A 13802-nucleotide genomic window follows, 5' to 3' on the forward strand; every position below is an offset into this window, starting at 1 on the left:
CCATTTGCACACTGTACAAATGAATATTAAAGTACAGAACAAGAAAAAGAGGAATAAGGTGTAAATCTAGAATCCATCATGCATTCCTCTGATAACAGCACATATTATTGATTGTTAAGAAAAAAGAAGTTGCGAGCTTGGCTGACCGCTACTGCGTGTTATTTAACATGTATCCTAATTTACTTTTCACTTTTGGAAAATATAGACCAAGCAACGCCACAGAAATCCCAATCACGTAAAGTGTAACGTAAACACCGCTAACAGAGACATGGGTAAACTATTAAAGCTCCTCCTAGCGCTTAAACTTCTCTCTCTTCCATCACATTGTGGCTCAGGAACAGCTACGCAGTGAGATAAGCCTTAAAAAACGCTCCACAAAAATAAGTCGATATGACGTGAATCTGACTGTAAACACCCCGAGAGAAACGACAAAAAACGCTCTGTCAAACTTCCCAAGGTGAATACAAACTGACTGAAAAAGATCTCCGACTCGCGTCTGCTTCGAGTTTACTCACCTTAGGATGCTTTCTGGCTTTCTTTTTGTCGACTGAAAGGAAAAGTTGCAGCCCACGATACTCAGGGTAGATACGCGAGTCACTCTGTTTCCAAGTGTAGCTTTTCTTTCTCTCGCGCTTTTCCCTCGCTCTCTTTACACTTAAACACACACACACTGGTCTCACACACGACTGTGTTTCTGCAAAGGTCCCTCAGCTGCAGGAGGGTCATTAATGCCACAAGAGAAGGAGTGCATTAGCAGGAGAAAGGTGAGTGAAGACTCGCACTGAATGGGTTCCTTAAAACCACTCCAAAGGGCTAGTTGTTTAAGGAACACCTAAACACAAATGAACTCCAGTCTAATTACAAAGAAAAACACATCCAGGCTTTGTCGCACAACACAGTGTTTTTGTTGTTTTGCTTAGATTTTCCCTTAAGAACGTTTTAAATTTGGTGGACTTTAAAACGAGTCTTATGTGAAAAGACTATCAAATAGGCCTATATGCTAAGGATTATACATCATGCTACAATAACAAGTAAACATTAGCTCAGCAATGCTGAATCAAATAAGTAAGCTATGAGCTAACTCCTTAAACTATGTTACCATGTGACATCAACTATACTGGATAATTTTTCTGCCTGACTCATGCCCCATCAATTGAGACAGCGTGTAAGGGTCAGTGCTGGGTTTGTTAATGTGTCTTATATACACTCAATAAAAATCCCCCAACAGTTATCTCATTTTCGTTGTTTTCTACAATAACAGTAAAATCAGTTTGATTGTGCAAAGATTGGTTTGTATTAAAAATGCTGGTTGTATAGAGGACATGGGAATAATGTGTGGTGATGTGCCCTACATACCACCGTTTACTACCTCATTTTCACCTTTATTTCTCTGTCTGCCCATTTTAACATTTGTCAGCAGTGCAGATGTGTTAAAAATCCTCTTGACAGTGGCTATGACTTCTCTACAATTGTGTTAAAATAGTTTAATTTGGTTAGATATCATTACACTATAAAAAAAATAGCTGACATATTTGTTTGGGGCATTTAAAAGCACATAATTTATTTAAAAAACCAGATCAACTTTAAGAGTTCCAACAACAGTTTTCTACTTGAGAATTTAGAGACTGAACACTTAAATCATGCCCATTAGCCCCTTACAGTAAAAAAACAAGATTTATAATTATAAGAAGTGAGTGAAAGAGTGGGTTGTCATTTGTAATAGCATTGGGAAAAAACTAAATAGGCTGGATGTATCCTGCACCAATAAGTAAGTAAATGTCCTCATGTTAAAGGTGTGTAGACAGTCAAAAAACAAGAAACTACCCTCCATCCATCCAATCCCCGCACCAGTTTCTAAAATAACAACATTCTCTACTTAATGTCATCTCAAACATATTTTCCTCTTCTAACAAAATTTTAAAAAATGTACTTTCTAAACAGAGCTAAACATAAGGAGAAGTGTATGAAACAGATTTTAAAGCAAATATATTTTCTTTCTAAATCATGGCAGAAAATAAATAAAAATGGGAACAGGATTCATGAAACTATGTGAAATGTCAAGAAAGATATGTTGGTCCACATAGCAAGGAAGAAACAGGGACTTCTATATACATTCACCAGACACTTAAATATTCACTTAAATTTTTAACTGCTTGTTAATGCAAATGTTTCATCATACATTAAGATGCTAGAAATAGTCAAGGTAACTTGCTGAAGATCAGAATGGGGATGAAAGTTGATTTAAGTGACTTGAGAGCATCTCTGAACTTGCAACATGTCAAACCTTGAAGCAGATGGGCAACAGCCCAGTATGGATGTGCAGTCGACAAATCTGCAACTGTCGGATGTTGTCATGTCAATATGGACCGAAATCTCAGATTTATGTTTCCAGCAACTTGTTGAATCAATGCAATGAAGAATTAAGGCAGTTCTAAAGGCAAAAGGGGTCCAACCCTGTACTAGCAAACTAGCAAGAGGAAACTAATAAAAGCTGGTGAAAGTATCTATGAAAAACATTTGATCGTTTTTGGTGTTCAGGTTTGCTCAAGTGCCTTAATGTCGTAGCCAGCTTCACTCAACAAATAGAAAATGAAATCAAATTTCCTTAAATTACAACATTCAAATAACTGATTAAATCAAAGGCAGCAGCTTTAATTACAACTCAGACATTCACAGATGAACTGTATAAAGTAACTAACACAAGCATAAGCATATCCTGCAGTATTTTAATGCATATACTGGGAATTTTTTTTATAATAGTTGCTTGTGAAACTGTAATGCAAAAAACAAAATAAAACGAAGTGTAACACAGGACGTTCTACAGTTTCATCTTTAAGTCTTTATAGGTTTTAGCCAGATTAATAAAATTGATTACAACTACACAAACACTAACAAATATCATAACTAACAATAAAAACTTGCCAGCATCCTTGAATACTTAAAATTATCAAACATTTCTGGTGGTGTCTAAAGATAATGAGCACTGTGCAAGCTTAATAATAAAAACAGAAAGTGTGATGATCTCACCACTCAAGACAAAAATCAGAAGAACAAAGTAAATGATAAAGTCACAGTCCTATGTGTGAGGAATTAAAAATGGCATTATGGTACATAAAATGTATCAGTTGGCAGTAAAACCTTGCTATTTGGGGATGATTGACAACATAACATTTAGTTTACAAAGATCAGTTATATTTGGTTGAAATGTGGTCAAAACTAAGATCCTTAAGCTTTATTGCTTTTTGTGCTAAGAGATAGCACCACTACAATAATGACTACTACTGTCATCATAAAAGGTGTCCCCAACCCTCCGTGAGACAACATGTGGCCAAGTGAATAGTTTAGGCTTCATATCTTCAGTGTGTGAGCATGCTTCTTGCAAAGAGGTTTGTCCTTTTTGGAGAAGAAGGTCTGGCCTTCCAGTGTGGTACAGCACACCTGTAAAAAGCCCAGCACACATGAATAATAAGAGGTTATATAACAAAAGTTAGCCAGCCTACACTAATATTCACAATGGATGTAAGTCAGTGTTTCATCTAAAATAAGCACTGCTGTCATATTATTGTGAAAAAATGACTTACGGTGAGCTTATGAGATTGCTACAAGTAAGCTGTTCTGCAAAAACCTCCATTATAAAGGATGGATAAAAATGAACATTGTTGTAGTACATTAACAATAACAAGAAAGAATGACAGAAAGGACTAAATAGGGCCAGTAGCAGAAAGTACCACTATGACCTCAAACTGCTTCCTAATTTTTTTTGTGTCCAAGTTAAATAGATAAAAGTTTCTTGATGGCTCAAAGTTGGAAATGGGAATATGAGTAAATGTGACAGTAGGTCATATGTGTTAGTCTGCTGATGCACGCAGTTTACTGTGATTCATGCCTAAGGCCTTCACTTACAGCACATACAAAGCAGGTATCATGCCAGGTGTAACCAAGGGCTTCCAGGAATTTGTCTCCAGCCTCGATGGGAAACTCACAGCCATGACAGCCAGTCCCAAACAAGCTGTAAAAGTCTGTTTAGTGACAAAGAGAAAAGTCATGTCACTATGGTATAAACAAAGGCTTTAAAGTCATAATGGCAAGACCCAAGCAAACTTTAGTACTCAACAAAGAGAGCTTGCAACTATTTGGGGTACAACAGGTTCACCCACACTCCAAATACACACATGTTAGGTAAACTGGTGATTCTGACTTCAATTCAATTCAGTTTTATTTATATAGCGCCAAATCACAACAACAGTCACCTCAAGGCGCTTTATATTGTAAGGTAGACCATGCAATAATACATACAGAGAAAAACCCAACAATCATATGACCCCCTATGAGCAAGCACTTTGGTGACAGTGGGAAGGAAAAACTCCCTTTTAACAGGAGGAAACCTCCAGCAGAACCAGGCTCAGGGAGGGGCGGCCATCTGGTTAATGTATAGGTGTTAATGTTTGCATGAATTGTTTGTTGTGTCTCTGTGTTTGACCTGCAATAGACTGAAAACCTGTCCAGGGTGTACTCTGGCTCTCACCCCGCGACAGCTGAAACTGGATATAAAACACATTGCGAGTGAGCAGCAATTCAACTGAAGCCCACTTTTATCTTTGATCTATTTACATACTGCTGGATTTTTTTTCTCTTTTATTCTAGCACAAAAACATTGTATACCGCTACAGGGAATTCCCACAAAACCTACATTTGGAGATGTAAAGTCTTTAGTGTGCAATGACAAGCACACTGGTAACAGGCAAACATGTCCTACATCAGGAAAATGCTGATATTCAGTACATTTAACACTCACTCATCACACACTGCTTACGAGTGATCCACTGGTGAATCAGCAGGTGTTTTTGTTTCCGATCCTGTTGTTATTGGTGACAATGAACATCAACACTTGACACTAATTTTAGGGGTGAAATAATTATGATCAATCCATCCATGCTTTAGTTATAACTAGCAGCTACAGCCTGCTGGGCTGAGTGAGCATCACCCAAGGTCACCAACGGTAACCACTGTACCACCATTTTTCTTTTCTTTTTTATATTTTATATTATTTTTGTGTTGTTAGTAAAACCTGAGAAGTGTTATAAATGTAGCTTACCATTGACCATACACTACCTACATGTTTTATAAAATATAGTTTAGATTTTTTCTTATTTCTTTTATTCGTTATAACAGATGCTTTGAGCTTGATTATACCATGTACAATGAGTACAGTGGCAATTACAGGAAGTACATCTGGATATTTTATCAACCCCATTATAACTCACCCGGTTCACAGTATGGTTCTCCATCCTCCAGGTGGAAGGTGTTGTTTCTGATTGGTTGCTGACAGTAAGCACACAGAAAGCAGTAGACATGCCAAGTCTGCTTGAGGGCATTTATCACCTCCTAAGGGAAAATGTAAACAATGTGGCTAGTAAGAGGCATAATATAGTTTTAGGTGCATTAGTGTATATAATAGCAACTGGAAAGCTATATCCACTTTAACAGGAAATGGAGGTGCAGCATCTTATGAAGGGATGTTATCATATTACATTGCTGCTTATGAAATTTTATGCATAGGTCACAAATTTTTACACAAATCTTTGTACAACTTTTACCAGAGTAGGTCATTTTATTTTTTCTTGAATATCACCGTTTTTTTTCTCCCCTTGGTCTCCATGACCTACACTGATTTCTTTCCCACCCTTAAACTGTGAGAGCAAGATAAGATAAAGAATCGATGGAAAGTTGGCGAGCTGAACTAAAATGAAGGATTATGAGCGAGGGAGTGAGAAAACAGGTTAATAAGAAACCATAAGCTGTTTGAAGATGTGTGAGAAATAGAGGGTTGAAAGGGATTTAGGCCACAGGGGTTAGAACACGTGAGGGATGAATGTCATAGTAGCAAGGAGAGCAGAAATTTCAGCGTCCTGACACTCTGGGTTCAGGCTACACCTACAGCCTCAAGGCCTCTAAGCCTAATTCTCCTAACACCCAAACGTCGACTGCATTCCTGAGTGTTACTGGTGGTCACCAACGATATCCCTCTGCACATTCAGGCTTCCTGCTCTGGTCTTTTATGTATTTAAAAACTGTCTTTGATGTTGTTCCATCTGTAAGCTTTTCTGCTAGTAGGGAAATAGGGAAATAATTACATTCCTGTTTTAAATGAATACTTCTGTTAGAAATATTAATCTAAACTCTAGACAAAGTGAGTGTAGTAGCTGCGACTCGGGAGGTAGAACAGGTCATTTACTAATCAAAGGGTCAAGTGGTTTGATCTCCGGCTCCTCCATTCCGCATGCCTAAGTGTCCTTGGGAAAAATACTAGACCTATTGTCTGAGTATCAGCACAAGTGCATAGAATAAAACTTATGAATAGCCGAATGTAACTTGTAGAATAAAAAGTGCTATGGAGTAGTACTAAATATATACACCAGTGCATTTGATCATAAATAGATTTCATAATAAAGGAACCTCATGTCCCAACGAGCGGGAGGTTTACATTACACACAGTATCTACAGTAAATATCTGCATGAATATAGATTTCATGTTTTAGAGCTACTAACCATGTTTATACAGTGTTGGATGACAATTTCGTTACTGCAGACAGTAAACATTCTTTTGTCTTAGCAAAAAAATATATACATAAGAAAGTAACATAAAAACATATTTGAACAAAATGAAGATGAAATGTGTGACAAGCTTCCATGAAATGGATCAGGTGAGTGTTCTCTCCAAATATACACATCAAGACCAATGGACTCATTACTAACTTTATCTTAATGATTACAATAGTGTGCAAAAAACCCAACCCACGCATCATGTCTTTATGTTAGCTTAACAGGACCCAAACCTTGCAGTTATTTCAAATCTAAATACATAATAGTTCTCCAGGCTTTCTGAAAGTCTCTCAAAGGTTTCTGTTGAACATTGGCTGCTTTTTCACTTATTTTCAGCCCAGTCCTCAGATGTTACCATTTTCAGGGCAATGTTTCTGTCTATATTTGTGTCTTTTGTTTGTTGCTTGAACAACTTAACACCAAACAATGACTCCTTCAAACATACAAATGCCACCAAACTCTAGGAATGAGCCACAGGTATGTACATAATACATAATTTGCTTTGTAGTTGACTCTATGAAATATGATAATACAGTTTAACCGACACAAAATAAAAATTTTGTACCAACAAGGTGGTTCCTAAAATGTCTGGTTTATCTTGTATACCTTAATCTTTGACTTGACATATCTCAGTATGATGTGCAGTTTATCCTTAAAAAACAGAGGAAACTGGACAATGTGGAGAAAAAGAAAAAGTGGAGGCTCAGTCACAGTTGAGGCAGCATTTTACCCAGTAATGTTGGGCGGATTGGAAGATAATCTTATAAAAGGAGCTAACATCTAAAGCAGAGCCTTACAAGAAAAGCTGCCTAAAGAGATTTCAGACTGCGCTGAAGAATAAAGCTGGTCATACCAAATATTGATGTTCAAACCTATTGGAACTAAACTGTTGCGTCTTTACTGCTCCCTTCTTTTTTAAACTCACCCCTAGTATCTTAGACTGGCAGCGGCTGCATGTTGGAGCAAAGAAGTCTTCATAGCAGTGTTCACAGTAGACCGATCCCCGTTCTTCAACAAAGCCTATATCTGCCAGGGATGTTCGGCAGTGTGCACAGTTAAATTCTTCCTTATGCCATGATTTCCCCATTGCTACCAAAAAAGGTCCTCTGGGGAAAAAACACACACAAAAAACCCGCTGAAAAAATGTACAAAAAGTAAACCAATACTCAATTCAGCTTAATATTCTGATATACTCGTCATTTTACTTCCTTTTTTTATACTTTGATAGTTTTAGATGAATAGATGAATGTGCTATTTAATAAGAATTATTAGAATATTTGATGACTTCCAGTATAGTAATGCATTTACTAAAGTTGACTGCCTTTTTTGATCAATAATTACCCTAAAATAACTGAAAACATCTAAGCAATTAAAGGATAGTTAAAACTGACGATTGAATTTCTGTTGATCAACAAACTGATTTTCTGGTATTCAGTTCAAATCACAAAAAAATGCTGCAAAAATGAGAAACACATTAAAACATTTGAGAACTGCAGCTATTGCGCCTGCTTCCCTACTTTTGCTCCTTGGCTGTGTCCACTCTGATGATTAGTTAAAGTGGGAAGACAACAGAGGCTAATTTACTCCACACAATAGCTGGGCTTATCTGAGCTTATCGTGACAGTGGCCCTGGCTGGCAGTCATTAGCATGAGAGCAACCTTATCCTAATGATATGTTAGGTGGTACAATCTGGGAGATAACATGAGTCAGGGCAGTAAGCTACCGGACAAGAAGTGAGGTCGACAGGAGAAGAATTTCAGGAAATTATTCCTCAGTGATCTGCTCTTTTGTGCCATTCTGGCTGGACCTTAACAGCTTTTAATAACTTTTTATAGTTCAAATGCAAGTTTTCAGGCACTTTGTACAGCTGGAAAATCCAATTCATTTTCTTAATTACCTCATAAAAGCCATTCTGGCAGTTATGCTAGTTATGCTCCATTAATAAAATCTTACTCCTCTTCCAAGACATAACATCTTGATCTGATCTCTAAGTATAAGCAAAATATTTATCTAAGCACAGAAACATGTCCTAAACACACTTCTATGAGAAGTCATTGATTACATTCCCAGTTCTTAATATTAAACATAACTGAAACTGACAAACTGACACAACAGAGGGCAGATGTGGTGTAACTGCATGAGTTTTTAATGAGATTGTCTGCGTATAACATTATTCTGCTCTTTTATCAGCGGCAGGTGCAACTTAATTCTCCTATCCGTTATCCACGCCGCAATCAAATGTCGTTCTACAGTTTCATACACAGATTGTTTACTCGAGATGGTTTCAGGTTAATTATTTTAAGAGCCTAGCTGTGGTGCTGAATAATTAAGGAGCAGACATATTTCCATTCTCCTTTTTAATTTGAGTATAATTTGATGTGGGTGCAGCCAAGCTGAGATCAATTCTCTTTTGACTGTCCTTGTGCAAGAAGTATAAAGGCACGGCATGATGGAACCGAACACCTTTCTCTCACAGTTTTCATTATAAATGGCCATGACTGCCCCCTCCATACCTGATGACACTACAGACCACTACTAAGATAGTTGATATTACAAGGATTATGCGATTCAGTGTGTCAATGTGTGGCTTTTATTTAAACTGTGAAGCATTTTGTCTATTATTATTATTAGTAGTAGTAGTAGTATATTAGAGCACGACTGATATAGGCATTTTAAGACAGATACCAATACTTGTCATTGAAAATGTTGATATTTTTTTCTTTCAGAGACATGAAACATAAGCACATTTACCTAACATTTGTTATGTGTCTATTTATGAGTCCTTACTAAGATATCACAATACAGTTTAAAAATAATCTTGTTTTAGTGTCACAGCAACCCAAGGCTTACTAGTTGACAGCAAGCCCACTCAGCTGGTTGGTGTGTTTGTGCCATTATTGGCTGATTTAAAAATCTAATATTCTGAAATATTGACTGCAATATACTTTTCTTTCAAAAACACAAACCATAAATATAACATTCGTTATGTGTAGTTATTTATTTACTTCTTCACATCCTGCAAAACGCTATTCGGATCAGCAGTTTGGACACTAGTGGACGTCATAAATGCTGATACTGCTAAATCGCTAAATATCAGTCCAGCCAAGCTCAAACAGATACATTTGTTAGGTTCCATACTGTGACTGGACAAAGTGAATGCCAATATTTTCAAATACATATCAAACATAACTTTACATATCTTGTGTAACTAGAGACCTACACTTTCTTATAAAATCAATGGTTTTTAGCTGATTTGATATTTTGACACAAGTATACTATTAAAAACAGATCTGAATGCTCGATTAAAAACAAAATGTCCAAATTACACGGGATGTTATAAAGCCTTTAAGGGGCTCTCTGAGGTGCCTGGTTAAAACAGGAAGAAAAACTGATCTATAAAAATACATTTTTTAAGTCTGATTTTAAGCTGATAGTTGATATCTAATATCAGCCATGTTGTTTGCCCCTCACCTGATCACCATGTTGCAGTGGGCACACATTGGCGTACGAGTGCCAGCAGGAATATGTTCTGCCATCTGTACCAGGGTGTCCTCATCTTTAGGGTGGGGCTGAGGAACAGGTCGGGCCGGAGCAGGACCCCGTGGGACACTGGCACTGCCGTTACCCTTCATACCAAAAGATGGGGTAATCAAACCAGTCTGTGGACCTACAGAAGGTGGAAGAAAAATAAAAGGATGTACCACCATACTTATAGTTATAGAATATTCACAACATACTTCATACCGTGTACATTATAACATACCATAATAGACCCATTTCTGTAATATACTCACATATCTATATTATTGCTAATATATATTGTAATATATCTATATCACTAAAGCACTTCTGGATGGATGCAAACTGCATTTCGTTGCCCTGTACCTGTGCATGTGCAATGACAATAAAGTTGAATTCTATTCTATTCTATTCTATTCACTCACATTCTCCCAAAAGACCACTCACATTCTCACAGAGAGTGTTTGTATTTGTGTAACTATGTTTTCTTGCCACATTTGCTAGCCATTTGACCTCTACCCTCTATGACTATACACCCAGCAGGTGTCATGGTCATGCATGCAGCTGGCTGTCTGCTGTTGTCATAGCCAGGGATTTACCACATCAATCTTCAGCTGCACACTGAATTTTTCAGCTTGGAACACATTCCTATGTTGCATGTGTATTCATGCATATGACCAAACACACATAGACACATAAAGACCACCAAGACATACCCTCTACTAAAAACCCAGACACCTGACTAAACACATAGCCCATTCTTTGATCTCCACACTATGGAAAGGGTAGTGTTTTTGTGTGCTGGTGAAAGAAAGACTACATATGGCGATCGGCTTTACCATTGCATGCCATGTTTAAAGCTGTCATTAACTTTTAATAATGGTGTATGTGTAAGTTCATAGAAACAAACAAACAGTGGGCTTATGTTAAATGTGTTAACCTACAAAGCTAAAAGTTAGATATGAAAGCTTCCTCGATAGAATGCTGAGCGATCAAAAGGGCTCAAACAGTTTAGGGGAGGGTGGGCAGGTAAGCAGAGGATGCAGGCGACTGCATCATGTGTTTTCAAATTTTAACAGTGACAGCATTGTTTTACAAGGCCTGGTTTCTTTCACTGCAGCTCAGAAGTCAAAATGGGCCAGTGGCCAAATGCTGCTGGGAGTGCTGCTGGGAGTGCTATATGGCCAGCAGTATATTTTCATGATCCTGGGTTGTTGGGAAAATGACTGCATTTACAATTTTGGGGGCAGTTACATCAGATTGAGAAGCGGAGAGGACTTGTGTCAGATCAGAAGCTGCAGCCTGAAGAGTGGTTTGTGTTCAATGAGATTTGATAAGGTTTGTTTACAAACAAATAGATTAGCATATAAAAAAAAAGCTATGTGAATGTAGATAATAACCAATAATATATAAAACAGACATTCACTTTCAGAATGTATTAATGGAGTGCTGATTGATATGGACATTATGCTGCAGCTCAGTGCCTCGCTTTTAAAGCTTTCCATCACTCCCGGCAGGTCTCTTCAATAAATATTATCTTTCTGACAGAGTAGAAATGCTACACATGTGACTAAGCAAGGCACCACATGCAGCACGGGCCTTCTCTCCTTCTTAATGGTGTTCCACAGAGCAATAACAGCTGAAAAGGAAAAGAAAGTCTGCACTGACCTATTTCACAACATATGTCATGCTTTAACCATGGAAAATAAGTCTCTTTACCCTTTCTAACTGGCTGTAACAACATTTTATCCAACAGTCGTAAATCAGTTTCACACCAAGCCAGAATTGGGAACCTAACATTTTGGGGGTTTTTTGTATGTGAGGATAAATAACACCTTTTTTTTAACTGTGGGGGTGATATATGAATCAATCAAAATGCACACTTAAAAGAAGATTTAGCTTAATTCATAAATGCAAGTTTATTTTTAGAAGTCTGTGGAGGGAAGTCTACATTCTGGGTATGCTAAGAAAACAGCTTAGTTTCATTACACTTAGCTAGTTAATTCAGTGAGAAAATATAACTCGACAGAAACAACTCACACACATTCACACAATATATCCCTGTTTGAATTTGGCAGTGAGTTCATGCAGCCTTGGCAAGATGAGCAAAATTTAGCAAGATTTACGTACACAATATCATGTATATACTGTATGTGTTAATAGTTTAAGTCAGTAAACAAGAGCCTGCTGTGTCTTGGTCCAAGTGCATACATTGTATTCTTTTTAAAGGATGTAAAACTGATTTTAAGAAATTGTGACTGTGATTGTGATTGAGTGGAAAGTTAGGATTAGCTGCTATCATATGAATGCAAGCAAGAACACACACAGTGTTTACCATAGGTTGTTGCAGGTCCTTTGATCATAGTCTTAACAACTGCAGACTCATGGCTGTTGAGTTCGGGTTCCACATATTCCTCACTGTGCAGGACAACACAACAGAAACACAACATTAAAATCGCTTAATGAGATTTGTAATCAAATGTATGACTTAATGCTAGAATCCACTGTCCCCGATAAAGCTCAAACAATATATTGGCCAATTTCAGCCATTCATAACAGCTGATAGTAAAGAGGTGACAGGAGAAACACCTTTGCAAAATTTGTCCACAAGACAGCACTCTTTAACTTCTCTGTTGGCAACACGTTTGGAATACCACAAACTAAACAACCAGTTCATCCAAGCAGAGTGTGGCAGAGTGGAAATCAGTTATCCAAAGTTGTTTGCTTAGCTTTTGCAAATATGAAAGATTAAAATTCATATATGTAATTTTTTAACTAAAATGAGAAATATCGGTATCGTTATCAGTCTTAGAAATCCTTGATCAGGCTCTAGTCCCTACATATCAGATGTTCAGAAAACACATTGCCAAAATTACCTATGCCCAAATACAGATGTCAGTTTTTTAGTGAGCTCACCCCAAAAATAAAAAGCTGAATGTCATGAAATTTGTGCTATAAGTAGAGCATGGGCAAAGGATGAACTCATTAAATTTTGGTGTAGATCCAGCTAACCAGGCCTTCTACTGGTTTCTATTTTCATCCGTCTCACTCATCACTCAGGGTGATGGCTCATACGGCAGTAATGGTAGCAGATTCTGTTTACATATGTGCAGTATAGTATATATCTTAGTTATTATTTTATTATCTTTGCAAAATACCTTTCATAACTCATTTTAATCATATCCCACTAAGGAGGCAAGAAGGAAAACAGGGAAAAAAACACCAATTTTCTTAAGTTCTTCTCAAAATAGATACACTCCAGACTACCTACCTGCTGACAGATGGAGAGATGGTATGGTACCAACCAAAACACAGAATGCAACTATAGCCAAAACAGTGCAGTATGCACCTTCACTGTACACGTGCTCCTTGTGAATCCAGTACACACTAAAAGTTACCCATGTGCCACATTCATAGGAGAACACAGCCCAGGCTGCAGGAATGATGACAGAAAGGAGACAAGTAGGACTGAACAGCAGTAATATTACAGCACACCTAATCAAAGGTGATGCCAGAGGAAGAATTTCAGTGATTGAAGACACTTAACAGACTACAGCTGAGTAAAAAACATAATAATAAGATAATGTATTATAAAAAAGAGCTCATTTCACATCAACTGTGGATTGATGCCAGACTACATGAATTAAAGACCATATAGTGCCGAATGTGAACACATAAA

At 37.4% G+C, this 13802-nt stretch overlaps 1 protein-coding gene across 4 annotated transcripts in view; it reads right to left on the reverse strand.

The window, feature by feature from the left end:
- Positions 1–2631: 2631 nt before the first annotated feature.
- The window catches only part of pdlim5a (PDZ and LIM domain 5a), a 65389-nt gene continuing 54218 nt past the window's right edge, over positions 2632–13802 (reverse strand). For all 4 annotated transcript variants that reach the window (XM_085475569.1, XM_085475568.1, XM_085475567.1 and 1 more), the window contains 6 exons: positions 12459–12541; positions 10076–10271; positions 7529–7709; positions 5265–5385; positions 3904–4019; positions 2632–3438 (listed from right to left, as the gene is read on the reverse strand). In XM_085475569.1, the coding sequence (XP_085331695.1) occupies positions 3349–3438; positions 3904–4019; positions 5265–5385; positions 7529–7709; positions 10076–10271; positions 12459–12541 (787 nt within the window). In that variant the 3' untranslated portion in view covers positions 2632–3348. The remainder of the gene's footprint in view (positions 3439–3903; positions 4020–5264; positions 5386–7528; positions 7710–10075; positions 10272–12458; positions 12542–13802) is intronic.

This window comes from Copadichromis virginalis, linkage group LG12, assembly GCF_057382275.1.
Source record: "Copadichromis virginalis isolate Kocher_CV1m ecotype Utaka linkage group LG12, C_Virginalis_male_GT1.1, whole genome shotgun sequence".
Taxonomy (NCBI): Eukaryota; Metazoa; Chordata; class Actinopteri; order Cichliformes; family Cichlidae; genus Copadichromis; species Copadichromis virginalis.